Source organism: Carettochelys insculpta, chromosome 25, assembly GCF_033958435.1.
Source record: "Carettochelys insculpta isolate YL-2023 chromosome 25, ASM3395843v1, whole genome shotgun sequence".
NCBI classification, from domain to species: Eukaryota; Metazoa; Chordata; order Testudines; family Carettochelyidae; genus Carettochelys; species Carettochelys insculpta.
Genome location: NC_134161.1, coordinates 17418722 through 17445341, shown reverse-complemented (window position 1 = coordinate 17445341; position 26620 = coordinate 17418722). Strand labels below are relative to the sequence as shown.

Below are 26620 nucleotides of genomic sequence, written 5' to 3'. Positions count from 1 at the left end.
AGGAAAAGTACCCCCAAAGTTTGATTTCTATTGATAATTGTGTGTTTTCCTTTCAACCTCACCCTACTGAAATTGTCATTTGTGGTAAATCTGTGATTGCTAAGGGCTTCTGTGCAGCCATTCTTTTTTTCATTCAGTAGAAAGTATTATTGGACTGGGAAACTAGAGAACAAATATACTAACATCAGCTGGTTATTTTGGTGAGATGGCAGTTATGGGGAATGTCAGAAATAGAGAAGAAAGGACTATTGTTCATGATTTTAGACATACACATAACTTGTCTTGTGGAATGCACTCCCCTAATCTTAACTAGACAGTCCTTGCCCCCTTCCTCTGCCTCCCTCCCCCCCCAAAAACAGGTGGGAGGGGATGAGGAGAGGTAGCATTTCCTTGTCTTACTCATAGGTGAAAATTTATTTCCAACATAATAATTTTGACTAGCTTTTGAACACTGTGTGAGGGCCAGTTGTGTCACAGTTAAGCATCTAAAACCATTAGAGAGACGTCACTAATAGCATGTAATTTCCTTTCTGATTCTGAAAAAATTAATTTAGAATTCCACTATAACAGTGTCTTATTGCTTGGATTTTGTTTTTCGTATCATTTGCGCCTTTTTTTTAGTGCTGTGGTGTTTTTATCTTACCCCCTAATCTTAGCTTTTGCCTTTGAAAGGAGCAACATACAAATTCCGTGTGATTGCGGTTAACAATTATGGGGATAGTCCTCGAAGCTCACCCTCTCGACCTTATCAAATTGCTGGCTTTACCAACCGTTTTTCCAACCCCCTGATCACAGGACCTCACATTGCCTACACAGAGGCAGTCAGCGACACTCAGATCATGTTAAAATGGACTGTGAGTACACTTTATTTCTGCTCTTTCTATAGCTTAATTCTTACTGATTTGGCAGTTAGTAATCTTTTTAAAGAGAAGATCAAGAACAACAGATTCAAGTTAGCAATGTAGTTGTTTTCCTCTGTGCACTTGAGTGGTATTCTTAACAGATTAATGGGCAGCTCCTCCCATGAACCATATCAATTTTCTCATTTTTCCTATATTGTCAGATTTAAACTCCAGAAATCAGAATTGTTGGTGTATTTCTGATACTGTCTTGTAGTGGATATTGCTTACCACACCTTTAACTCCTCCAAACATCTCAGAAGTGTTATTTGATAATAGATCCTTTTTTAGCTTAGATGAATCATTGAAAAGAATCCACCATTATCATAGAATCCTAGGACTGGAAGGGACCTTGGGAGGTCATCTAGTCCAGCCCCCTGCTTCAAGCAGGATCAACCTCAACTAAGTCATCCCAGCCAGGACTTGGTCAAGTCGGGACTTAAAAACCACGAGGGATGGAGAATCCACCACCTCTCTAGGCAACGCATTCCAGTGCTTCACCAGCCTCCTGGTGAAGTAGTTATTTCTAATATCCAACCTACACCTCTCCCTCTATCGCATCAGACCATTGCTCTTTGTTCTGCTATCTGACACCACTGAGAACAGTTTCACACCATCTTCTTTAGAGCACCTCCTTCAGGAAGTTGGAGGCTGCTATTAAATCACCCCTCACTCTTCTCTTCTGTAAGTTTAACAAGCCCAAATCCCTCAGCCTCTTCTCATAGGTTGTGTGCTCCAGCCCCTTAGTCATTTTTGTTGTCCTCCACTGAACCTGCTCCAGCACATCCACATCCTTTCTGTACTGGGAGGCCCAAAAACAACTCAAAAAGACTTAACCAAGCTTCAGAATCATAGAACACTAGAGCTGGAAGGGATCTCGAGAGGTCATCAAGTACAGTTCCCTGCCCTCTCAGCAGGACCAAGCACCATCTAGACTGTCCCCAATATGTATCTATCTAACCTGCAATTAAAAATCTCCAGTTATGGAGATTCTACAACTTCTGTAGGTCATTTATTCCAGCGTTTAACTACCCTGACAGGAAGTTTTTCCTAATGTCTAATCTAAACCTCCCTTGCTGCAATTTAAGCCCATTGCTCCGTGTCCTATCCTCAGAGGCCAAGGAGAACAATTTTTCTCCCTCATATACTCACAACCACTGGCAGGCCCCACTGAGCTCCTCACTTGCTAGAAGGCCATGCCAATCAGCTCGTCCCCACAGTGCCTTGCGCCCTCTGAGGATCAGCTGTTCAGCAGCTGGCAGGAGGAGAAGAGGCAGAGTAAGGGCATATTATGCCTGGGGCCAGGCATGGAATTGGGATTGGAAGAGGTGGAGTTGGGGGGCAGAGTGGAAGTGGGAGGAGGCAGGATGTGGCTCAAGTACATCCTGGGAAAGGTATTAGTGGGGTAGCTGTGCTAGTCTGTAGCCACAAAAACAATGAGAAGTCCTCTGGCACCTTATAGACTAACAGATACTTTGGAACATAAGCTTTTGTGGGCAAAGACCCACTTCATCATGGAAAGCTTATGCTCCAAAATATCTTTTAGTCTGTAAGGTACCACAGGACTTCTCATTGTTTCGCCTGGGAAAGGCAGGGTGAGGAGGATATCAGAGAGTCAGCACCTCTGTTCTTAAGCATAGAAAGGCACTGACTCACACTGAAGCCCGTCTTCAGCTTTTACTCGAGTTGTTTCAGCTGTAGGCCTGTTCAGAAAAAGATTGGAAATGTTTTTCCCTTCTCCAGTGGGAATGGTGTGGGGTTTTTTATTCTTTTTGTGCCCAAAAGCAGTAGAACTGCTAGCTTACAGACTCTTAGGCTAGGTTGAAGACTTCTAAAGGCTCCCAGATATCTTCTAACAAAACTTCTGTCAACAGATTGCAGCTAAATTGCCAAGTGGGTGGCAAGAGCAATCTGCTCAGTCGACAGAGAGGGGCCAGACTGCGCAACTGCTCTCAACAAAATGGCCAATAGGAAACAGCAGACAGTGCTGCCCAGTGTCCCGGAAGCCCTGTCTGTAGGCAGAGGGCTCCCTCCCCGAACATGCAGACTAGCTTTCTGTTGACAGATCTCCATCAACACGGAGGCATTCTGCCTCCTGGGGAGCTGGATAAGACTGTCGACAAAGGTGCTGCATTCTGTCAGCTTACTGTTGACAGAGCACATTGGGAATCTTAAGAACCCCAGTGTAGACATAGGTAGAAATTCACCCTTGGGCAGACACCAGCATGCAAAAATTCTCAGTCACAATGTAAGTTTCAGACAGCAACTGGTTACAGACTGTAGGGCATTAGAATGGGAAATGTTACATCATCTGAACTACAGTGGATTTTTTCTACATCTGTCTTATTTAAAACCACTTTTTTATGCAAATACGTCTGTTCTCTCCCTGAATGAAGTAAATTTGTGATGACCTTGACACATAATCAAATCTATTATTTTTAAATAGATTTAGCCTATGATTTACTAGTCTTATTCTCTTTTCCAGTATGTTACATCAAGCAACAATAATACTCCTATCCAAGGATTTTATATCTATTACCGGCCAACTGACAGTGACAATGATAGTGATTACAAGAGGGATGTTGTGGAAGGTATGCTGTGATGTATGCAATATCGGAGCCAGTATGCCACATATTTGTTGGGGTCGACCATCATGTAGCCATAGTGGTTGTGCTTACATAAACTCTGAACTATTATATCCAAACTAATTCAGCCTAAGTCATATATTCACCAGCAGTAGAAATCTCTAATTAGAGACCTCTAATTCATTTGTTGTACAAGCGGCTATGGAAAGAGCATGGCACATTATCAAAAACTGTTCTACCAGGTAAAGGATCAAGGTGACTGGGCTGCCTGTATAGAAGGGTTTTCCCCTCTGCAGACTTCTGCTTTTGTACAGCTGATTCTCAAGCTTTGTTAGCTAACTATGATTTTAACACCTACACCAAACTCATGGAATTAAAAGTCCCCCAGGAACACTAAGTTCAGTTCCAGTCCCATCTGGGAAAGGGGAGTTTGGTAGTAAGGTGGCTTCCCAGGCTGTCGTAAATGCTGCAGATATATCATCCAGTTCTTTAGCCACTGGACTGATCCTGTGAAGGGACAGCTAGCTTCATTCTTTGGTCTTGCCAAGAGAGATCCAAAATACTACCCAAGACTTCACCTTTGAGTCCAGTCTTTTTAATGAAAAAGCAGACAAGTCTCTACATTCTCTAAAGGATTCAATATCCACCCTGCAATCACTGGGGATTTACCCTGCAGCTCGCAGGAGAACATGCTAGAAAGAGCACTTTAGACCTCAGCTATCCCCTTTGTATGTTCCGTGTTTCCAGTGTCCACCTGAATCTTTTGTAAGTGACAAAGGATTCAGAGGTCCCGTTTCTCAGCTCCTCCACACCTTCCGTGTACTCAGGCAGCAGGTCAAAGGCCATTTTTTACATGCATATCAAGACTCCATGTACAACCAATGATGCCACCTACTTCCTTCTCCTGTCATCTTTGGAGACTGTCTTGCTTTCTGTACCCACAGTTTGGAGTAGGATCCCCAACATGATAGATGCCTCCCTGACAGAATGGGGACTCACTTGTATTGCCATGCTGCTTGGGTGCCTGTACGCAATCAGTGGCCAGGCTACATGTAAGTTTACAGGGGCTGAGAATGATCTGTCTGGTGTACAAGGCCTTCCTTCCCCTGGTATGCTTATTCCATGTGCAAATACTGTCAGACAGTATCACCACAGCAATCTATATAACCAAAGCAGAGAAGAGCAAGAATTCATTTCCCTTGCACGTAAACTCTCAAACTCTGGCACTTGTGTATCAGATGGTTTGTGTGATCTGATTTCTACCTCCCAGGTGTTCGGAGCTCCCTTGGCAGGTTAAGCAGAAACTTCTCTGCAGACCATGACTGGGAGATCCACGACACAGTCCTGACCATCATATTTACGTGATTGGTGACTGTACTATGGGACTTTATTGCATTCCAAATGAGCAGAAAGCTTCTCATGTATTGCCCCAGGGGAACCGTCATCCAGGACTCCCAGGGTTATATGCTCCTGGACAGACAGCCTCAGATATGCCTTTCCTCCAGTCCCTCTTCTGCTTCAAGTTATACAGAACATCTGTAACAGCAACGAAGGGTCCTGTGGCACCTTATAGACTAAGAGAAAAGTTTTGAGCATGAGCTTTCGTGAGCACAGACTCACTTCATCAGATGAAGTGAGTCTGTGCTCACGAAAGCTCATGCTCAGAACTTTTCTCTTAGTCTATAAGGTGCCACAAGGACCCTTCGTTGCTGTTACAGATCCAGACTAACACGGCTACCCCTCCGATACAGAACATCTGGTGTGACAGAACCACACAGACCCCAGACTCTTCTGGTTCACAACTCTGACAATGTCCACATCCGCCCCTCTGATCCACACATTTCAGGATCTCTTAACTCCAGATGCAGAGAAGTCAAGCATCTCAACCGTGCTCACTACATCTGGTGGCTTGATGTTTGGCTAGAAGTTCAAGATAGTATCCTTGTGCTCCTTATTCAGGAAATCCTCGCCCAAAGCTCTACAATCTGACTAAATGGCAGCCAGGCACATTACCACCAGTATTCACTTGATAGTGTAGGTATTTGAGTTATCCTAGGCCGCCTCCTCTTCTTAACGCCTTCAGCTCACTAGCTTTACACCTACCAGCACTTCATGCCTGCCCCCCGCTCCCCCCCAGCCCCCTCTAGTTACAGTGGGAACCTCCATTTGGTATTTTTCAACTGGGAAGTCCTTCCAGTTGCTGTTTCATAGATGGTTAACTTTTAACTCCTTTTTTTTGTTCTAAGGAAGCTCTTCTGAGACGAAGGTACGTACTTGTTAGCTATGTTGACAGTTTAGATGTGAAATTCAAGCTTTTGAACGCATTCATGTAAGCCAGCGGATTATTTTGCTGTGAACTTTTAGATCATAATTTTCATGGAAGAAGTTGACATTTTTACATTTTTTAAAATACCCCTTTATTTATCTGGCCTAAGTAAATGTAGTAGCCTCATCCTGCCTTGTTGAAGTCAAGGGTTTGGGGGTGGGTGGGGCAGGGGTAGGGGGTGTTGCCACTAACTTCAGTTAAGACAGGATCTTTATTTTGCCAATTCCTCCTCCTTTTGACCATAGCCTGCATAATACATAAGATATGACGTAACCTTTTCCAGATGGTAGAAGTTCAAAGTGTTACTTTAAAGCATGTGATGTTAGCAACTTTATCTGTGAACGTATTTTAGCCTTCTGTGGCACAGAATTTGTGTATATGTGAATGTTTATGCACTGAGCAATTTTAATGTCTTCACTTTGCTGTGAAAATTGCTGATTCCAGATTTTCAAGTTTATGCATACTGAAATCTTTGTGGCAATCTGAAACCATTAGCAGCTGGTCAGCTGTCCCAGGCTGCAATTGAGATCCACATGTGGCAACCTGCAGTGTTAAAGTGCTTTTCCTGTGTTTCTGTAAAATTGTGAAAGCTATCTTCAATTGAAAAGTTACTTGATTCTTTTTTTTAAAATTAAAAACTTAGTTTCCAGGCCTTTTGGTGGTTAACTATTACACTTGAAAATGACTAAGTTGGCCTTCACAGTCTTGGGTCTGTCCCACAAAAGTTCATCACTGAATAAATAATTTTGTTAGTCTTTAAAGTGCTACATTTCTGATTTTTTTTGGTTTGTTGGAGAACATACTAACATGGCTAACTCTGTTGTTAGTCTTCCTTCTTTTACTCTTGAATCAGTGTCTCATTTTGACAGAAGAAATGATCTTGGGAAGTCTTTTGCTAGAGGAAACGCTGTTGTGGTGGTGATGTTCATTAATGAGTTGCCTTAAGCTTTCATTAACATTTCCTGCCAAGTCTTGTCTTCTGAGACAAAGTCAAAAGCTTACTGAAGGTTTTTCCTCTATAAAAGCTGCCGCAAGCAACTTTGTAAAAATGTTTGTGTGTTTGCCTCATATGGCTTTCTGATATCTGTGACTTTCAGCAAAAGCGAAACTAAACCTGCCCCTTCCTGCTTATAAGCACTGAATTCTTCACTGTAGCTTCTATCTTGGAGTATGAATTTTAAACCTAAATGTAGTCTGATGTCAGTTGTTTAAATGTTTTCCCTTCCTAATGGTGCACGGAGAGTACAGTTCAAGAGCTTGTGCTGATTCCAGTTCCACTACTGGCTTGAAGCGGAAACCTAAAACCTGGTTTAGTAATTGCTGAAAGGAATGTTTGGGGGTGGAGGCAGAGAGGAGAGAGAAGTAAAAAAAAGTCTTGGAAAAATGTGCTTTGGGAATAGGCCAATTCCAGAATCAACCAATATTTGAATGAGTTATTTTAGGCGTCTTCATTTTAGTGTGTGTGAATTGAGTTGTGTTTCATAGTAGTTCACCACTTGGAGCCCCGAAAGAAAGCAGATTAAAAGATCCTTCCTCGTGTAGTAGTGTGAAAGCCACCTTCCTTTACAGGGTATTTTAGTGATGCTGCAATGCAAATCGTACTGCAGCTTTAATTCTGTTGAGTTACAATGGAATCTTGAGGGCACAGTCCTTCCAGCCAAGTGGGCTTCATTTTTTTTAAAATTAGTACTTAAATCAGTAGGTGGTATGACAGTTTCTTAGAAACAGTGGAAACAGTTCAAGGTGGCATTTTCCAAGAAGGATTAGAAGTGCTCAAACAGTTAATTAAACTCTCAAAAAAGGGTCCCTGTTTATTAAAATTTGTCACAAATCTGTAAAAATAAAAGCTGTGAATGATTTATATTCAAGTGCTCTGTACTTCAGGAGGATGTCTAAATTAAAGGATGGCTAGCAGCCAAAGTTAACAAAATCATGCTATTAGAAAAGCTCTCCTGGATTGGAGTCCAAGCCCCCAGAGAGTGAGAGTGAGAAAGACAGGTCTGTTATCTCAGAGTGTTTCCTTGTATGTTTCACAAAGTGTAAGTCGAATTATTCGTAGCTGCTGCTAACAGAGGGTAGGAGAGGTCATAATATCGAAATCAATTATCTCCTTCCTGTGAAAATATTGGGTAACTTGAATTTTAACTGGGACCTTGCATTTATAGTCACTGAGGATCCCGTGATACTCTTGAAGGAGTCGGGGTATTATGGCAGCACTGTGGTCTATTTGTAGCAGGAAGATAATTGCATTCTGTCTGCCTAAGCTGCTTCTGTTTCAGCCTACCTCACTACTTGCCCTGAACATTGTATGTTAAACAGCTGGCACATTCCGGCCTGGAGCCGTACAGGACAATGATGGTTGAAGAAATTCCTGTGTATACATATGTAGCTTGTAAAGTGCTTAAGAATCTTCCAGGATTGAAAGAGTAATTCCAAGTTTAAAAAAAAATTAGTTTCTTTCAAATTAGAGCTGTGCATCAGTCAGAATTTCTATTTAATAGAAAAGTCCAGGGTTTTTAAATTCCATTAGAACAGAATCAAAGAACTCTCAATTTCCCATGAAATGAAATTGTAAAGAAAGGTCAATAAAAGCAAAGCATTTCGATGTTGACCTTTTAAAATAATTTTCAATGCCTATATTTTAAACCAAGTTGTTTTAAAACAAAAATCAAGCATTTCCTCCTTAAAATGTAAAAACACTTCAGATTTAAAACCCTCTTTCATTTTCCCCAAAACCAAAATGTTGCTGAAATGGAACAAGCCAGCATGGTGGCTTGATTGTGACAAAACGGCGTTTCCCAACAGAAAAGCATTCTCTTTGAAGATTTGCCATCAACTCTGTTTAAAGGTATAAAGTGTAAAACTTTAAAGGTAATGTTTTCTGTGCTCACCAAGCAAAGCTATGACAACCCAGCTTAATACCTTTGCCCAGTAAAAAAGGAAAAAAGCTGTATTTTCTCTCCCCCATATACACCAATCTCATTTCAAACAAGAAAATAAATAGAGTTCAATGTTTTTCTAGGTACAAAGCAATGGCACCTGATAAACCACCTGCAGCCAGAAACATCGTATGACATTAAGATGCAGTGCTATAATGAGGGAGGTGAAAGTGAGTACAGCAACGTGATGATGTGCGAGACCAAAGGTGAGTGGAAGCACTTTTGCTTAACTCAGAGGTAATAAAAGTGAAACCTGATAAGAGAATTACCCTTTGTCCCTCATTTAATTATTTGAAAATTATTTTATAGGTGCCATCACCTATAATTATGTTTGGAGGGTTCGGGGGCAAACAGTGGAGGGTGACACGGGTGGCGGGGGGGAAGGGAGGGAGGGCCACTGGCCACATGACCACCCCCGACCCCAGCCTGCAGAAGAATGCCAGGACAGCCCCCTTCCGCCCCAGACTGCTCCTTCTGCCCCACTTTGTCTCTTCCCCCTACGGATGTGGCCTGGAGGACTTGTGGGCTGGGGGTGTGGTGTTAACAGGAGGAGTCCATACCCTGCACTCACCAGCAGTGACAGGGAAAGCAGAGCAGTGCAGCCCCAGCTAGTGTTCCTCCCTTGGCCACATTGCTCCACTTACCATGGATGAGTGTGGGGGTAGGCCCACCTCTCCCCTGATCAACACGCTAGTAAAGTAGAGTGAGCTAGAACCACATTGCTCTGCTTACCCCACTGCTGCCATTGAGCGCAGTGGGGGATGGACCCCTGCTGCTGGTGCCAGGCCGCCACCATCTAGTCCTTTTGGATGCTCAGGGACTGTGGCCCTGCGGGCTGCTAACCAGCCCCTCATGCCTTCTGCCCACAGTGGCTAAGTGGGAGTATTAGTGCCCCCTTGAGCCTCTCCTGTGTGTCATCCCCAAGAGGATTATTTTCACTTACTGTCCCTGAGGGTTTGACTGTATAGAGACCAATGTGTTTCTCTCCAGGAAAGAGAGCTTGCAAAGACCTTTAGACCTACCTGAACTATTGACAATCCCAGTTCATCCAATCTTGGTGGTCTTTCCCTGGGCAGATAAGTTGGTTACTGATGATGATGTTTTTGTGCCTGTATGGTGTCTTCAGGACTTGGTGAAATTCTGATTCCTGATGAGAAGGTTGGCTGCAGATCACATTCTACCTGCCTTTGGAAAGAAGACAGGAATACTGTTCTCTGAAAATGTCACAGTGATTGATTATTTGCAAAAGCAATTGACTGTCCGTCATTTTGGTATCTTAAGCAAATTATAGTAAACCCTCGCTTTGCACATCTTCAGGTTGCGCAAAACTCACTTTAACGCAAGTTTCACACAACGTGAAGACACATAGCTATCAGCATGCCTAGCTTCCCACAGCTGCAGGCAGCTTGGCAGACTGAGGGCCCCTTCCCCTGTCTTCCCAGAACAGCACTAGGCACTGCTCTGGGAATGTAGGGGGTGGGCTTTTAGCTCACCTGTATGCCTGCTAAAACCACCTTCCCAGAGCAGCACTGGTGTCAGGCTGACAGTGGCCCCACTCTGGGAAGGTAGAGAGAAGGGTTTTAGCCCCCCTACTGCGTGCTGCTGAAGGCAGCTGCCAGGGCTAAAGCCCCCTTGCCCTCTGCCGCAGCCCCAGCTCAGCCCACTACAGCCCTGCGTGGGGCTTAGGCTCCAGCCCCCTGCCCACCACCTCCGCGGACCCTGTTCCAACCTCTGCATGCCCTGGCTCAGCTCCACCCTCCCACCCCCAACCCATCACCACCTAAGGCCCCCTCCCCGAGGGACTACTATAATCTTAGAAATCTAGTTATGTAAGAGAGGCAATATACTGACAGTAAAAGGCTATAAGCAAGTACATCCAACTTACCTTAACGGCAGGGCCAAGACCTGCAATCTCTCAGACTAGACTGCCTAGACCTGGTGGAATATATACTACCCCTACCCAGACTGACTGACTTATCAACCAGCTCTGTAATTGTTCAAGATTTTTAGACTATGCAAGGAAGACACCCTGCTGGGAAATGTTCATATTGACATTAATCCTTTAAGTGCATGCAAAATTATGCTCTGAAGCAGGGGTGGGCAAAATGTGGTCCGAGGGTCAGATCTGGCCCACCAGGCCACCGAATCCTGTCTGCAGCTGGCTCCTGCAGCTGTGGGGACTTGTGGGAGAGCTTCCTATGCTGCCCTCACCTGGAGAAAAACCCCTGAGCTGCTTTTGGCCAGAAACTGGCGAATAGGAGCTTATAGATTTTGCAGGGTGCGGGGACAGTGTGCAAAACCAGCCAATGGGGGTTGAGAGACTTTTCTGGGGGCAGGGTAGGGGAGTGCCTGAAGCTTTCCTACCCCTCTCAACCTTACAGAACCATGTAGAACAGCTGGTGGGACAGGCAGGGAAACCTGCCTGCATGTAACTGGCCAGGAGCTGCTTGGGAAAGTGCCTCCTGGCTGCAGCCTGCTTCTGGTACCATACTCCAGCACCCTCCCAGACCATGCACCTGGTCTGGCGCCCCTCCCCTAGGCCAGAATGCTCTCCTGCAACCTCCTCCTTTCTGTTGCTGTACCCCAATCTGTCCTGCAGGTCACAACCCTCTCCTTCACCCAGACTTCATCTCAGATCCCACACACTCTCCTGCACCCTAGTTCCCTACTCCAAACTCCCTTCTGCATCCAACCAGACCCCACATCTCTCCATATAAAAGTGCAGTCCCTTTCCTCTAATCAAAACCTTGGACTGGTTCCCCCCATGAAAAATTACTGCCCACCCCTCTCTAGAGTGCTCCAAGGCTCTGCTGGAAGCAAGGAATGGGCAACAGGGGATGGATCACTCAATTCCCTACTTTTTTGCCGATCTTCTCTAGAGCATCTGGCATTGGTCACTGTTGGAAGACAGGATAATGGGCTAGATGGACCTTTGGTCTGACCCAGCATGGCCATTCTTAGGTTCCTTTGATCTCTTTCATGACCTCATCAAGGCAACCTGAGGCCCTAAATGGCACCCCCAAAGAAGAGCAAGTTTTTTCTCTGTCCCCATGTTGTAGCTTTGATCCTTTTTGGGTTGACCCCTGGAAGGGATCACCCCAAGCAGCCTTTGAGACAAGCTAGCCTCACTCCTTTCTGTTCCTGTCTTCAGGCAAGCTGAAGTCTGCCCTAAGGAAGGAAGATTCAGCCCCCCGCTTATTTCATCCCAGGGTATTGTAGTGATCACCCTGTACGCACAGGCTGTGGTTACACTACAGTCATCTGTCGACAGACGTCACTGTTGGAGATTTCCTGACAAAACTTCTGTCGACAGAGTGCAGCCACACATAAAAACCAATCTGACGAGTTCTTCACTCTGTCAGCTATCCATCTGCTCTCTTGTCTAAACAACCACCCGGAAGCACAGCAAGAAAGACTGCCTATTGTCTGGATGCCCTCTCTGTCAAGAGAGGGCGTCCGCACAGCTTTTTTGTTGACCGAATCTGTTGACAGCAGCATTATGTCTCACCAGCACCATCCTGCCTCTCAGCTAAGAAAGTGCTGAGTTTTGTCAACAAACTGTCAACAAAATGCATTTTGTGTGTGGATGTTCCACCAGTTTTGTTGACAAAACCGAGGATTTGTCAGTAAAACTCACTAATATAGCTGTAGCCACAGGATCTTTACAGATGTTTTAGAAAATGTTATGTTCAGAAAAATGTTCCAAAATCCAAATGTAGACCAGGCAGGCTGTATTAAATGTGTGTTAGCAGATCAAGGTGAATGTTGAAAAGACTCTCGATAAAGAATTTTCTATTCGTTACAGGTCTCAAATAGATTGCCTAAGCATGAGCTAATCTTCTGCAAAACACATTTTATTGCTATGAATACAATATTAAGTGTTCTGCACAAACCTTCTTTTAAAATCTGGGTTGTAGCTCTCACTGGTGGAAAAGTTTAGTCCTGCAAAATTAGTTACCAATAACCAGTTCTTTACATTGGTTTTGGGGAACGCAGAGTGGCTAAAATCCAGTATGTATTTACTTAGTAGCCAGCAAATACATAATTGCTGAAATGGTGTCTGTCACTTAGTGCAGGTGTCATGCTGACTTGTTCCAGAGTTTTGTAAGATTTCTATCTTGTTAATTTCCTGAAGAATGTCATTTTTAATACACCAAAAGTTACCGGAGTTGATGTCAAACAGAAGTAGGGTACCTGGCAACGGTTAATTGACAGAAATGCACATTGTGCCTTTTTCCTCACCTCAAAAGTGGAAGGATTTGTGTTCTTTAAGTTTGGAAACTAGTGCCATCCCCAGCAGTGTTTTTGTTCCATTGCTTGCTGAAGTATAACATGGCTAAAGATATATGCGATAGATAGACAGATAGATGCGATTTTACTTGGGTGGACAGCTGCCATCCAAAAATAGTTGATCCTCCACAGCTAATGCACAAATCTTGAGCTGAAAATTTTGTCATATCATTGGGATACTAAATTTGGTGCTACGTATTTCCACTAGAACTGCATAGTTGAATAACACGTAAGTACCTGGAGCATAACATTTCTGCAGACTTCTTAATCCATGTTGGGTTCACAAGACCATGTGTGTCTCTTTTTTAACCAGTGAAACGTACACCCGGAGCATCGGAATATCCAGTGAAGGACCTGAGTACACCACCTAGTTCTCCTGATCGTGGGGTTGGAAGCCATGCTGGCCCATCAAATGGCCCTGTGCGGAGCAGTGACATGCTGTATCTGATTGTGGGCTGTGTCCTTGGAGTGATGGTCCTTATTGTGATAGTTTTCATTGCCATGTGTCTGTGGAAGAGCCGCCAGCAAAATGCCATGCAGAGTGAGTGACTGTTGCTTTTTCTTTCTTACAAATCCAAGTTTAATAGGAAAAATATCCATTTAATGAAATTAGAGAATAAATATATAGCCTTTATATTTGTTACTCCAAATGGGAACTCTTCATCCACCATTATGCTCAAATTGATACAGGATGAACCTCTCTCGTCCAGCACCCTTGGGACCTGACTAGTGCTGGACAAGAGAATTTTCCGGACACTGGGTGGTCAATATTTTCAGCACATACCAACACTACTTCTGCTCGCTGGGCTCTTTGAAGACATTTGGGGGTAAATTACAGTTAAATACCAGCACAGAGCACTGAGAGCCAGGACTGGTGGCTGGAAACAAACTTTATGGGACCACAAAACAGTTGGCTGCACCAATGATAAGTGGTCATCCAGCTAACTAAAATCTTGCCGGATTAGAGAGTTTGCCAGGTGAGAGAGTTCCAGATTAGAGAGGTTCAACCTGTATCTTGTTAGTGGTAGACACTCCTCACTTGTGTGTTGCTACCAAGGCACATGCCATGATGAAGGAATTGGCAAAGGTAACTGTCCATTCCTCTGCAGTGAGTCTCATTTAAGGATTGAAGCACCTGCCAGTTGTTGCAGTGTGCGCACTGTTAGAGGCCTTTTTTTTGTTGTTAAGTTACTGAGGCCCTGATGCAGCAGCTTTAAAAATGTGCTTAACTGTAAGCATCTTAAGATTCCCCTTGATTTCAAGGGAATGGCAGTATTCCCATGCTAAGGCTTAGGTATTTGCATTTTTGGCTAGATAGCAGTATAAACCCAACTTTCTTTTTGCCTTCTCTGATGTTTTCCAGATCAAGTTAAGTCTTGTGGCACTTGTTTTTAGGCTCATTGTAGTGCTTGTTAAAGGCTGTGGAGCAGCTGTTAGTAAACAGACACATGCCAGTTTCTGAATAGAAGCTGTGTGAAATACTATGGAGTACTTAGCTTTTGTAAGGTGCTCTATACTTTCAGCTTCTAGTCCCAGCAACTACTCTGGACAATTGGAGTCTTACAAGGCATTTTAAATAGCTCCCTCAATTTCTGGTGCTTCAATCTGCTTTATTTGCATAGTTTGTGATTGTTTAAATATGATCTGCACTCCCCACCCCAAATCCAAATTATGCAAAACTTCCTTTGAAACTGAGCAGAACCAAAGTAAGTTTAAAGCCTGTTGATCATGCAAATGGCCCTGTTTTTAAAATCTATTTTTACTGAGCAACATCTTCTGCTAAATTTTTTCCAGACCAAGAGGATTAGTATCTGGGCATAGCTATTGTAGAGCTGGAAAATATTTGCATATTAAGCATTTAGATGTTATAATTTATGAGTAGTACTCTGCCAGATACGTGGCCTGAGAAAATGCATTATGGACCCTGAAATCTGGTCTTACCCCAGGAAAGCTGGTCTTTTGTGTGCTTTTACACTATGCTGTATATATTTCACAGGGGAGACCAGCATTCGTCAAACAGGGGTCATGATCCAAATAGGAGTCATTGGGTGTTGCAAGGTTACCACCCTTGATTCTGCTGTGCTTTCAGAGCTGGGTGGGCAGAAAGCATTGGCTGTTAGCCAAGCACCCAGCTGTGAAGGCAGCACTCCTCCAGCAGCAGCACAAAAGTAAGGGTGGCAATACCATACATTCATCCTTATTTCTCTGCTGCTCCTGGCAGAGGCTCTGCCTAGAGAGCTGGGCTCCTGGCCAGCAGCTGCTGCTCACCAGCTGCAAAGACAGCAGTGCCACCAGCAGACGCACAAAAGTAAAAGTAGCAGTACCGCAACATCCCTACAATAACCTTGTGCCCTTTTTGTGCTTCTTTCCCCCCGCCCCACAGAAATGCACACAACTTCTTTGCACTACTGCAACATCCCTACAATAACCTTGTGATCCCCTCCTCCCACAGAAACGCCCACAATTTCTTTTTGGGTCAGGATTTCTACAACGATACTGAAATTTCACCTTTAAATATCTGAAATCATGAAATGTATGATTTTTGACATTCCTGTGCATGTGAAATTTACCAAATTGGACTGTGGATTTGGTGGGGCTCTATTTATGGGTGTCCTAAAAATCCTGAAAAGGTAGAGAGTCACTTCTATGTCTCTGAAACACCCATTGGGTTTTAGTAGTATGATGGAAAATCAAATATTCTTTAATCATACACTGGTTATTTTGCAAAATTATGATAACAAAGGATGCTAATTTTTTTTCCCCCCCTCCGTGGGTCTCCCTTTTCAGAGTATGACCCCCCTGGTTACCTCTATCAAGGTGCAGATATCACTGGGCAAGTGGTTGAATATGCGACTTTGCCAGGCACAAGCTGCATCAATGGCAGCATACATGGGAACTTCATCAGCAATGGTAGTCTCAATAACGGCTGTCCACACCTCCATCACAAGCTTCCCAGTGGAGTTACTGGGATCGTGAAAGGTGGCTTGACTGGAGGGGCTGGACTTTACCCAGGGCACACCAGCTCTCTCTCCAGGACACACATGGATTATGAACATCCTCGTCACTTAGTGAATGTAAGAGTGTTTTCGCCTTCTTATGCTGAAGGGGTCTGATCTTGACTTTACAGTGTATTCAAGATGTAAAAGGGAACTCTGGCTAGGCCAGTCACAGTTGTAGATATAAGGAGTCCTTGTGCTAGAGCTAATAATCACTTGTCACTCCCTCTTTGTACCAGTACAAGTAGATGGTCTTGGTGTTCCTCCTTTTTCTAGCTTCAGAGCTTTCTGTGAAGATGAGTGTTAGAGGAACCAATGACTATTTATTTTGAGGAGTCTCCATTTTCCCCCTATGTTTAGTCTGAGAGTTTTGAGACTCCTGTAATCCTGGATTGGGATACTGTACGATATGTATATAGTGTATTTCTTAGTCTCCTTGTCAGAGAGATGGTTGCTGATTTGCAGCTTCATGAATTGACCGTTCCCCTTGTGCAAACACATACAAGTTTCAGCTCTGTGATTTGTAAGCAGCGTTATTAACTTTACCATAGTGCACACATAACTGGGGTCTCATAAAACATCTCCGTCTGGTCTTGAAATACAACATAAGTAGTCTGCCTTTGAGTTGCTTATTTGCAGCTTTTGAGACTAATTTTTTGAAGTAACAGAAACTGATCTTACTCTGTGATCCAGCCTTTGTATGCTGTGGAAAACTATTTAAATTTGCTGAAACATGTCCCATTTCCAAGAAAGAATGATTTCATTGTCATCTGTGGAAACAGATGGGTTGCATTCAAACTTACTAAACTTTTATCATTGCTCCTACTCAAAAACATGAACATTGCCCAGGAAAAGCGAAGAAAAAGTTCAAAAATTTTATGCAATGTCTGCTGTTTCCAAAGGAGGAAAATAGGACTATTGTTAGCTTTAGTAATTGAACACAAGTACTTCGTTCTGTTGGAAAGCAAATTGCCACTTACACGGTATTTGCCACTTCAGATAACTCCAAGTTAGACTGTACACTGTTCATCTCCTCACGTGGTTTCCTTTTTGTGCCACCCTTGAATACCAGAGGTCCAGTTTTTCCTTTCCCTGAAAGAATAATGAGGGCCTAACGATTTGTTTTCAAACAATCTAATCAACATTAGCAATGGATGACCCTCAGAAGGTTTGGTATTCTAGTTGAGGTGAGCATGCAGAGGTGTGTCTCCAAACATCTGGGCACTTCATGAACTTTCGTTTTTGTGGGGACAAGATTTCTTATGGACTCTGGTTGATATTTTGGGGTTCCTCCTTCCAGGATAAGGAGTGGAAGTTGCAGAGCAAGGCTTATCCTAAGGTTACATACGTAGTGTACAACCACCTGTGGACTTGGAATACAGGGTGCCATACATGGGGAGCAGGCCTGTGAGGTCTCCGTAGGATGCACTCTTTCCAGAAGAGACTCTTGTGTAAATACTGCTTCTTCTTCGAGTGTCCCCGTGGGTGCTCCACAATAGGTGTCGGGCTCGCCCGGCGCCACAGATCGGATCTTCCAAGCAGTTTCTGCCGGACCGCACATGTGCCGGCGCGTGCCGCTCCCTTGCGCGCTCCTGGCCACGTGCGCGATCCGGTCCCCACCAGTTCCTCTTAACCGCCGTTGGCTGCAGACGGAATCTGAACTATGCTAAGGCCAAGTTAGCGTATTCAATGGTTTTAACTGTTTTTTCTTTAAAGTTTTCAAGTTCTTAGGCTACTGCAAGTTAGCCAGTTGTTATTTTTCAAAAAAAACCAAAAAACAAAAAACAACAAGCGGGACGGCATTCAGTCCAGTCCCAGTAACAAGCGGAACACCGGAGGCCAGGAGCCTAGGGCCATCAGCCCTCCTGCCGCGGCAGGCTATCGGAGAAGGGGAAAAACAGCACAGAGAAGTTGCTAAGTACCCATTAACAACTGAAAGACTCACCAACAATGCCCTCTTCAGGATTTAAGAACTGTGAGTCCTGCCGAGAGGCAATGCCAGCGTCTGATGGGCACAGTCTCTGCATAAGGTGCTTGGGGGAGTCCCATGTCACGCAGAAATGCTCCTTCTGTGCAAAACTAACAGCCAGAGCAAGGAAGGACAGGGAGATGCGGCTTAAAATGCTGCTCTTCGACAAGGCCCTCCAGCCAGACGTGTCCCAGATCTCTCGACGATCTCGCTCCCCCAGACGCAGAGGGTATGCACCAAGGGAGTGGTCTAGGTCACCTTCCCAAGAACAGTGCCTATACTGCCATGGTGGCCCCTATCACGCGGGTCATAGACACCACCGGCAATCTACCAGGGAAAGATCCCCACAGACGATCTCGTCTCCCCGAGGGCAATCGTGAACGGGGACAGAGACTCAAGTATCTCAGGGGGGACTGGTTATGGAACCCCGAGATTTTCCCTCGCAAGCCTCTAGCGAGAGGGTGTACCATCACCAACAGGAACCGGAAGGGTCCAGAGAGGCGTACCCCAGTGGTTCCTCGCTCTCCTCCCCGGACGAGGCTATGGCCCCGGGAGATGTCCATCCTCCGGACGATCTCAAACAGTTTCAAGAGCTGTTTAAGAGGGTGGCCTTCACGCAAGGCATCCAGACAGCAGAGGTGCAAGAGAAACGCCATAAGCTCCTCAAAAATCTGAGACCTCCGGCCTCCTCCAAAAATAGCAATACCGCTTGATGAAGCAATCTTGGAGTCTGCCACTACGATATGGCAGACCCCTGTGACTATTCCGCCTGTCCACAAGAGAGCGGATAAGAAATACTTCGTGCCGGCGAAGGGCATGGAGTTCCTGTTCAGCCACCCACAACCAAATTCCTTGGTGGTGGAGTCGTCGCAACAAAGATCAAAGACATCTCAATTCAGGACAGGGGGAACAGACAAAGATGCCAAGAAGCTAGAGCTGTTCGGCAGAAAGGTCTACTCCTCCTCCACTCTACTGTTGCGAATGGCAAATTACGCAGCACATTTAGCGAACCATAATTTCGACAACTACACTAGGTTAACCTCCCTCATGGACTCGCTTCCAGAGGGCAAGAAACCGGTGCTCAAGGCCATGGTGCAAGAAGGCTACGCGGCCTCGAGGACGGGAGTTCAGATCGCCCTGGATGTTGCGGACACAGCAGCACTTTCCACAGCTACGGCAGTGGTGATGCGAAGGGAGTCCTGGCTCCAGACTTCGGGTATACCGAGGGATCTGCAGGCAAAGATAGTCGATCTTCCCTTCGACTCGCAGAAGCTGTTTGCTGAATCAACTGACTCGGTCCTTCATTCCAGTAAAGATTCAAGAGCCACACTTAGGACCCTGGGGATTTACACCCCTCCATACAGAAAGAAAAAGTACTACCCTCAACAAAGACGGTACCAGTACCAGCAACAGAGTCCCCAGTACCACAGGGGTTACGAGCAAGGGCGACATCAACAGCACCAGCAGTACAGAACTCCCAGGCGACGTTCACAACAGAGCCGTGCGTCCTTGGGGCAGGGCCAAAGGCCACAAGTTTGACACACAGATCCAGGGCTGCGCCATCACTACCATCGCACAAGGTCATCCGAAGCGGCTGTTCCACCATCGCCTCCAACCATTCTACGACCAGTGGCAAAGGATCACCACAGACAAATGGGTGCTGGAGATCATAGCCACAGGGTACGCCATCCCCTTCCAGTCGCTCCCACCGCCACGACCTCCACCCAGGCCCCACCTCCGGGAGGCCTCCCACGTAGCGAGGCTCAAGCAGGAGGTAGACCATCTCATGCTCATAGGGGCAGTGGAAGGAGTGCCGGAGCAACTGCAAGGAAAAGGGTTCTACTCGAGGTACTTCCTTACAGAGAAAAAGACAGGAGGCTGGAGGCCCATCTTAGATTTTTGAGGCCTCAACCGGTACCTGCGCAAGCAACGCTTTCGGATGATCACAATCGCCTCCATCCTTACGGCACTGGATGATGGAGATTGGTTCGCAGCCCTCGATTTACAAGACGCGTATTTTCACATAACTATCCATCCGGTTCACCGGCGATTTCTCCGGTTCATGGTAGGCAAAGAACATTTTCAATACAAGGTCCTACCATTTGGCCTCTCCTCGGCCCCCAGAGTCTTCACCAAGACCTTGGCAGTGGTGTCAGCCTACCTGCACAGACAGGGGGTATTTATATTCCCGTATCTGGACGACTGCCTACTCAAAGCGGCCTCGAAGGAGGAGGTACTACGCATGATACACGTCACAGCAGGCACGTTCTCTTCGCTCAGCCTGGTTATCAATCTGGCAAAATCAAAGATAGACCCCACACAGGACATAGAGTTCATAGGGGCACGCATAAATTCTATTACAGCGAGAGTATATCTACCAGAGACTCGCTTTCAGGCCATTGGCTCCCTCGTGCAGGTCATCACCTTCAGCCCTACGGTGCCGGTCCTGACGTGCTTACAGCTGCTGGGCCACATGGCAGCGGCGACGTTCGTAGTACAGAACGCCAGGTTACACATGCGCAGCATGCAGCACTGGCTGGCGAGCGTATACAAACCGGCAGCACACACCGTTCACAGGGTGGTGTCGCCCACAGCAGAGGTGCACAAATCCCTGCAATGGTGGGTAAACCCCAAGAACTTGCTAACAGGGGTACCCTTCCACCAACCACAAATATCGGTTCTTCTTACTACAGATGCCTCCCTCATAGGGTGGGGAGCACACATGGGTGAAGAGGTGACTCGAGGGCTGTGGTCCTCCACGGAGCAGTCACTGCACATAAATATACTGGAGCTCAGAGCATTGTTCAAAGCCTGCAGACGCTTTCGAGACCATATACAAGGCGAAGTCGTCGGGATCAGTACAGACAATACCTCCACCATGTTTTATATAAATCGGCAAGGAGGAGCTCGGTCCCGTGCCTTATGTGCGGAAGCGGTCCAGTTATGGAACTGGTGCATTGCCAACAATATAATCTTGAAAGCCTCGTACTTACCAGGCGCTCACAATGTGAAGGCAGACCAGCTGAGCAGGCGTTTTGCACTCACGCACGAGTGGCAGATCCGTCCCGATCTCCTACGACCGATTTTCCACACATGGGGTTTTCCCCAGATAGACCTGTTTGCCACTCAACACAACAAGAAGTGCCCACAATTCTGCTCCAGGGCAGGACTGGGACGGGGGTCCCTGGGGGACGCGTTCGCGATCTCGTGGAGGGGCCCCCTGCTTTACGCTTTTCCTCCCACAGTGCTGATCCACAAAGTCTTGCAGAAAGCCAGGAGGGAAGGAGCCCGAATGATCCTGATAGTCCCAACGTGGGATCAACAGCAATGGTTCCCCCTACTCCTGCGCATGTCGGACTGTCCACCGATGCCTCTTCCGGTGGCGCCAGATCTGCTCACGCAAGCCCAGGGGTCCATAGTGCATCCGCACCCCCAAGGCCTGCGACAACAAGCATGGTTAATCCATGGCTCAGCTCCCTAGAGAGCACGTGCACGGAGGAAGTGCAGCAAGTCCTAGAAAGTAGCAGGAGGACTTCCACCAGGAAGACCTACAAGCAGAAATGGACTCGCTTCACGGCTTGGTGTTCTACCAAACAGCTGGCCCCCCTTTCGGTGCCTATACCTGTAATATTAGAGTATTTACTGGACCTCAAGAGAGGAGGACTCTCACTATCCTCGTTAAAGGTCCACCTTGCCGCCATTTCGGCATTCAGACACGAGGAGGAAGGGCACACGGTGTTCGCCCATCCCATGGTTACCAGGTTCCTCAAAGGGTTGGTAAACCTATACCCCCCTCGGAAACCGCTTCCACCTTCGTGGAACTTGGACCTGGTGCTTAACGTGCTAACGGGACCACCGTTCGAGCCCTTGGCCACGGTTTCCCTCCGCCTCCTTACGATAAAGACGACCTTTCTTCTCGCAATTACGTCAGCTCGCAGGGTGAGCGAGCTTGTGGCAGTTATGGCAATGCCACACTGCACTGTTTTTTCCAAGGAGGCGGTAACCATACGGCTGCATCCAGCCTTTGTCCCCAAGGTTTCTTCTGAGTTTCACATTAACGAACCTATTGTTTTACCCTCGTTTTATCCAAAGCCTCATAACTCTAACAAAGAGGCGCGCCTACACCTCCTGGACGTGAGGAGGGCGCTAGCCTTCTATGTAGACAGGACCAAGTCCTTCTGGAAAACGGATAGACTCCTAGTCTCTCTCGCTCCCAAATCGAAAGGAGAAGGTCTCTCTTCGCAGAGAATCTCGAAGCACATCATATCCTGCATAAAAATGTGCTACGAACTCAAAAAGACTCCTTTATCGGCCACTCCCAGGGCTCATTCCACTAGGGCGGTGGCGGCATCAACAGCCTTTTTCAAGGGCGTTGCGCTAAAAGACATTTGCAGAGCGGCGACCTGGTCATCCTATGACACCTTCGCCAAACATTACGCCCTTCTCAGGGTATTCCAAGAGGACACCCGTCTCTCGACAGTGGTCCTCTCGGGGACAAGCTGCGCATAATCCGATTACCCACCTCCTACCTTGGGTTACTGCTGGGTAGTCACCTATTGTGGATCACCCACGGGGACCACTCGAAGAAGAAACAGAAGTTACTCACCGTAGTAACGGTGGTTCTTCGAGATGTGTCCCCGTGGGTGCTCCACCACCCGCCCATCCTCCCCGCTTCGGATCTCTGTTTAGTGTTTTGCAGGAGCATCCGAGGCGGTTGGTCAAGGAACTGGCGGGGACCGGATCGCGCACGTGGCCAGGAGCGCGCAAGGGAGCGGCGCGCACCGGCGCATGCGCAGTCCGGCAGAAACTGCTTGGAAGATCCGATCTGCAGCGCCGAGCGAGCCCGACACCTATTGTGGAGCACCCACGGGGGCACATCTCGAAGAACCACCGTTACTACGGTGAGTAACCTGTCTCTTTCATCTCCCCAGTTGGACTGCCAGGGAAGGCTGTTGAGCAAGAGTATTGGCAGCTGACTCTGCTCTTCCACAAAACAAGTGAGACTTACATGATCACAGAACAGAGCAAAGGCACTTTTTTGCCGTTCTTCCTGCAAACTTTCTTAATTCTTCAGGGAGCAGGAAGATGAAGAAAGAGGCCTGGGGGTGTGGAGATAGAGCCCCCATACGAGTGTACAGGTCTGCAAGATGTAGGACCAGACCTAGTGCTGAGGCAGTAGAGAAGCACTTATCCAACCGAACTCCAGCTCTGAGATTGAATTTGTTTTCCTAAACTTACTTTCCTGAAAAAAATGCAGAGTTGTAACACAACAGTACAGCACCATTTTCAAATGACTCACATCAGTGTCCACCTCACATTAACAATGAGGTATGTGTTAATCTGGGCATTTTACTTACTTGCAGTGGAGCCTGCCAGCCAAAACCAACACCACCAAATCCCTCACACCCCAGTCCATTGCTGGCAAAGAAATGACCCCATCTGTAAAAATAGAAAATGTTTCCAAAGTCTATTTAATGAAGTAAACTGATCTAATTGGAGTAATTACAGGAAAGTAGGATGGGTTTGTGTTGTGACATCAGCCCTGAATATTTAACAGCTTGTCTCCCCAGACCGGGCACAGGTCTCTAATGATTAGGAATTTGCTTTCATGTCTGTCGTCAGTGTTAAACATATTTACAGCATCTGTGTTAAATTAAACCTGGAGATATTAGACTGAAAACAAGCCAGGGAAATTACTACATACTGTCTAAGGTACAGTTATTTACTTTTCTCTGACACAAATGCTGGCAGAAAACTCTGCTAGATGTTGTATAATAGAAGCTCAGTGTTCCCATGCCCCATTGCAAAACCCAGATCTGATGATTGATAAGGTAATTAAGTTTCAAAATTAAATGAGATCTTGGGGGTCAACGTACATTATGTCCATTTATCACAGAATCCTAGGGCTGGAAGGGGCGTCGGGGATCGAGTGCTGACCCCTGCCTAAAGCAGGACTAACCTAAACAAAGTTATCTCAGCCAGGGCTTTGTCAAGCTGGGACTTAGAAACCTCTAGAGATGGAGGTTCCACCTCCTCTCTAGGTATCATAGACTAGATCTTGTATTCTTGTGTTGCAATTGACTTGGAGCTGTTTCTTTCTCCTTCTTCCTCCAGGGTGGTGAAATGTACACAGCAGTGCCTCAGACTGACCCCTTGGAATGCATCAATTGCCGGAATTGCAGGAACAATAACCGGTAAGTTAGTTACCTATCTGATTCTTGGCATCTTCAGTGAGCTTTGCAAACAACAACCCCTGCAGCATTGCTATGTGTAAATTACACATTTTACATATGGGAAACAGAAGCTGAGAAGTGGTGACTACAGCTGGTGAAGATTTTCAAGCAAACCTTACTTTCATTGGAAAATGTGACTTTGAGTGAGATGTTTCACTATAGCTGCTCCATATTTGGCTAAACTTCTGTTGAAACAGTAGTATGCCCAGGTAATCTGGCTGCCATTAGCTCTGGGGTATGGAAAAGCAGACTGGCAAGCACACCTATTTCTTGTGTACAGAGAGGCAAAGGCCGAAGGCATCCTCATCTCTGGTGGGCCAGCAGTGTCTGACTCCTAGTGGTGGGTTAGAAAGGAAGCAAAGCTGCTGGGGTCAGCCTGCTGAAAGATTATAAGTTTCCACTCATGAAATTGACAAATGGCTGGGGACAGGTTTCTATGACTGGCACGCTGTCTGCAATAAAACTTATTAAAATGCATGTTCTTGTCCTTTCCACAGCTGCCAGAATGTCAGTTTCAAATGTTGTTTCTGGAGCACCATATTTGTGTAGCTGAAATAAAATTTTTGCTTATCTCTGGTTTGTCAGAAAATTTTCATAAATTTAGTTTTCATCCGAATTAAGGAGGAAAGCATCAAAATGTCTAATTTCAGCCAACTCTCTGGTTGTAACTTAGCCAAGGACACAGAGGAGGACATCAGTAAGTTGTTTGACAGATGACTCTGAAAAGTGGTCAGCTGAAGAACAAAGTTATAAGAATCTCGATAGGATTGAGTAATACTTCTCTGGAATTGTCATTGCTTGAATTGTTAATTCCTGGGTTTTATTGGGTTTTGGGGTTTAATGGGGATGGTTGACCTACGGTCTCAGATATGCATCATTCCTTCAGTTTCATTCAACAGAGACATCTAAATTGACCAGTAAAAGGCTAGTTTATCAGCCACCACTAGCAGTCTTACTGGTTGTTCTGTGTTATACATCCCTTAAGACCGTGTGTAAAACCAGAGCAAGTGCATTGGGTTCTCATTATTCAGTGTTTATAGAGTGCAGAATTGGAGACTTTGGAGGCATTTGGTAGAGGTTTGACATCCTCGCCCCATGTGCATGTCACAGCAGGAAAGAGGAGGTTTCTTTACAGAGTCAGAGGTCCAGGAGTGCCTTCCATATTAAGGTTAGGCTGTCTTTTTCACCCAAAGCAGGGAGTTTAGCCTTTCTTCTGTGAAGAATGTTTGTCTGCTCACAGGTGTGATGTTAGTTTGGTGGAAAGGTTATTTGTTTTCAGGAGTTTCGGCTAAATCTGTGATTTTTATAATTAATTAGCAGGCCCTGAACCTCCTTGTTGTGGGGGCAGGGGCGACTGGTGCCAGTGGCAGGAGGGTGGGCAGGGGCAACTGGTGTCTGTGTGGAGGTGTCGCTGGGAGGCCCTGTGTCAGGCAACGGTGGCCGCCAGCGAGTCGTGGCTTGGTAAGATCTGGTCCCCACAGCACACTGGCAGTGGAGGCTCTCTGTGGGAGGCAGGTAACCAGCACTGAGCCCGTGGGCCAGATGAGACTTACTGTGGCGGTTCCCTGGACGTGGGCTGAGGGAGGCAGAAGAAGAGTGAGCATAGCCAGGTTTTGTGCTGGTTTCTAGTGGCTGCACCCTGTTCGGACCCTGCCGTGGCTGTGGATCAGCTGCAAACAGCCTCCTACTCTGCTAGTGGCCCACTGAGGCTGGAGTTCACAGTCCCTTCTCCCAGATGGTGGGAGGGGCAAACCCGGCTGAGATGCAGTGCCTGAACAGCCAGTCCACTCCGGGAGGAACCTTGGGCGAAGCCAGGAAACTGACAAGTGCACCAGTGCTGATCAGTTTCCTGGCTCCCAGAATGGCAGGGAGCCGGGAGCCAGGTTGCTGCCTGGTTCCCTGCTCCCCACTACTCTGGGAGCCAGGCACGGCTTCTCCCAGCTGGGGGAAGCCAAGGAGAACCCACGGCAATGCAGCTGTCTGTGTGCCTGGCCTCCTCCAGCTGTGGGAGCCGGGCAGACAGACAGCTACAGCGCCAAGGTTCTCCCTGGCTTCCCCCAGCTGGGCAGGCTGGGGGAGGGGATTTCAACTTGGTCTGAACTCCTGTTAATGCAAGTTAAGCACAAGTCAAAATCATGCATGTCAGGGATTTTAAAAGGGGCACTTAGACTTGAATGTCTCACTTCCTCAAGGTGGAAGGCTACCATGTAACTAAGGCTATATCTGCCCTGCAACTTGGAGGTGTGATTCTCAGCTAACGCATACATACAAACACTAGCTCTGGCCACGCTACAGTGGAAAAAATGTGTGGTTGAGAATTCTTTTCACGTTTTTAGAAAGGAAATTGGAAAATTAGGAATTCTCTCATGTTTGACCAAAGCAT

The 26620-nt window shown here is 46.3% G+C and overlaps 1 protein-coding gene across 2 annotated transcripts in view; it reads left to right on the top strand.

The window, feature by feature from the left end:
- The window catches only part of CDON (cell adhesion associated, oncogene regulated), a 105445-nt gene that overhangs the window by 63883 nt on the left and 14942 nt on the right, over positions 1 to 26620 (top strand). For both annotated transcript variants that reach the window (XM_074977207.1, XM_074977208.1), the window contains exons 13-18: positions 673 to 854; positions 3385 to 3490; positions 8833 to 8955; positions 13353 to 13580; positions 15827 to 16113; positions 24119 to 24198. In XM_074977207.1, the coding sequence (XP_074833308.1) occupies positions 673 to 854; positions 3385 to 3490; positions 8833 to 8955; positions 13353 to 13580; positions 15827 to 16113; positions 24119 to 24198 (1006 nt within the window). The remainder of the gene's footprint in view (positions 1 to 672; positions 855 to 3384; positions 3491 to 8832; positions 8956 to 13352; positions 13581 to 15826; positions 16114 to 24118; positions 24199 to 26620) is intronic.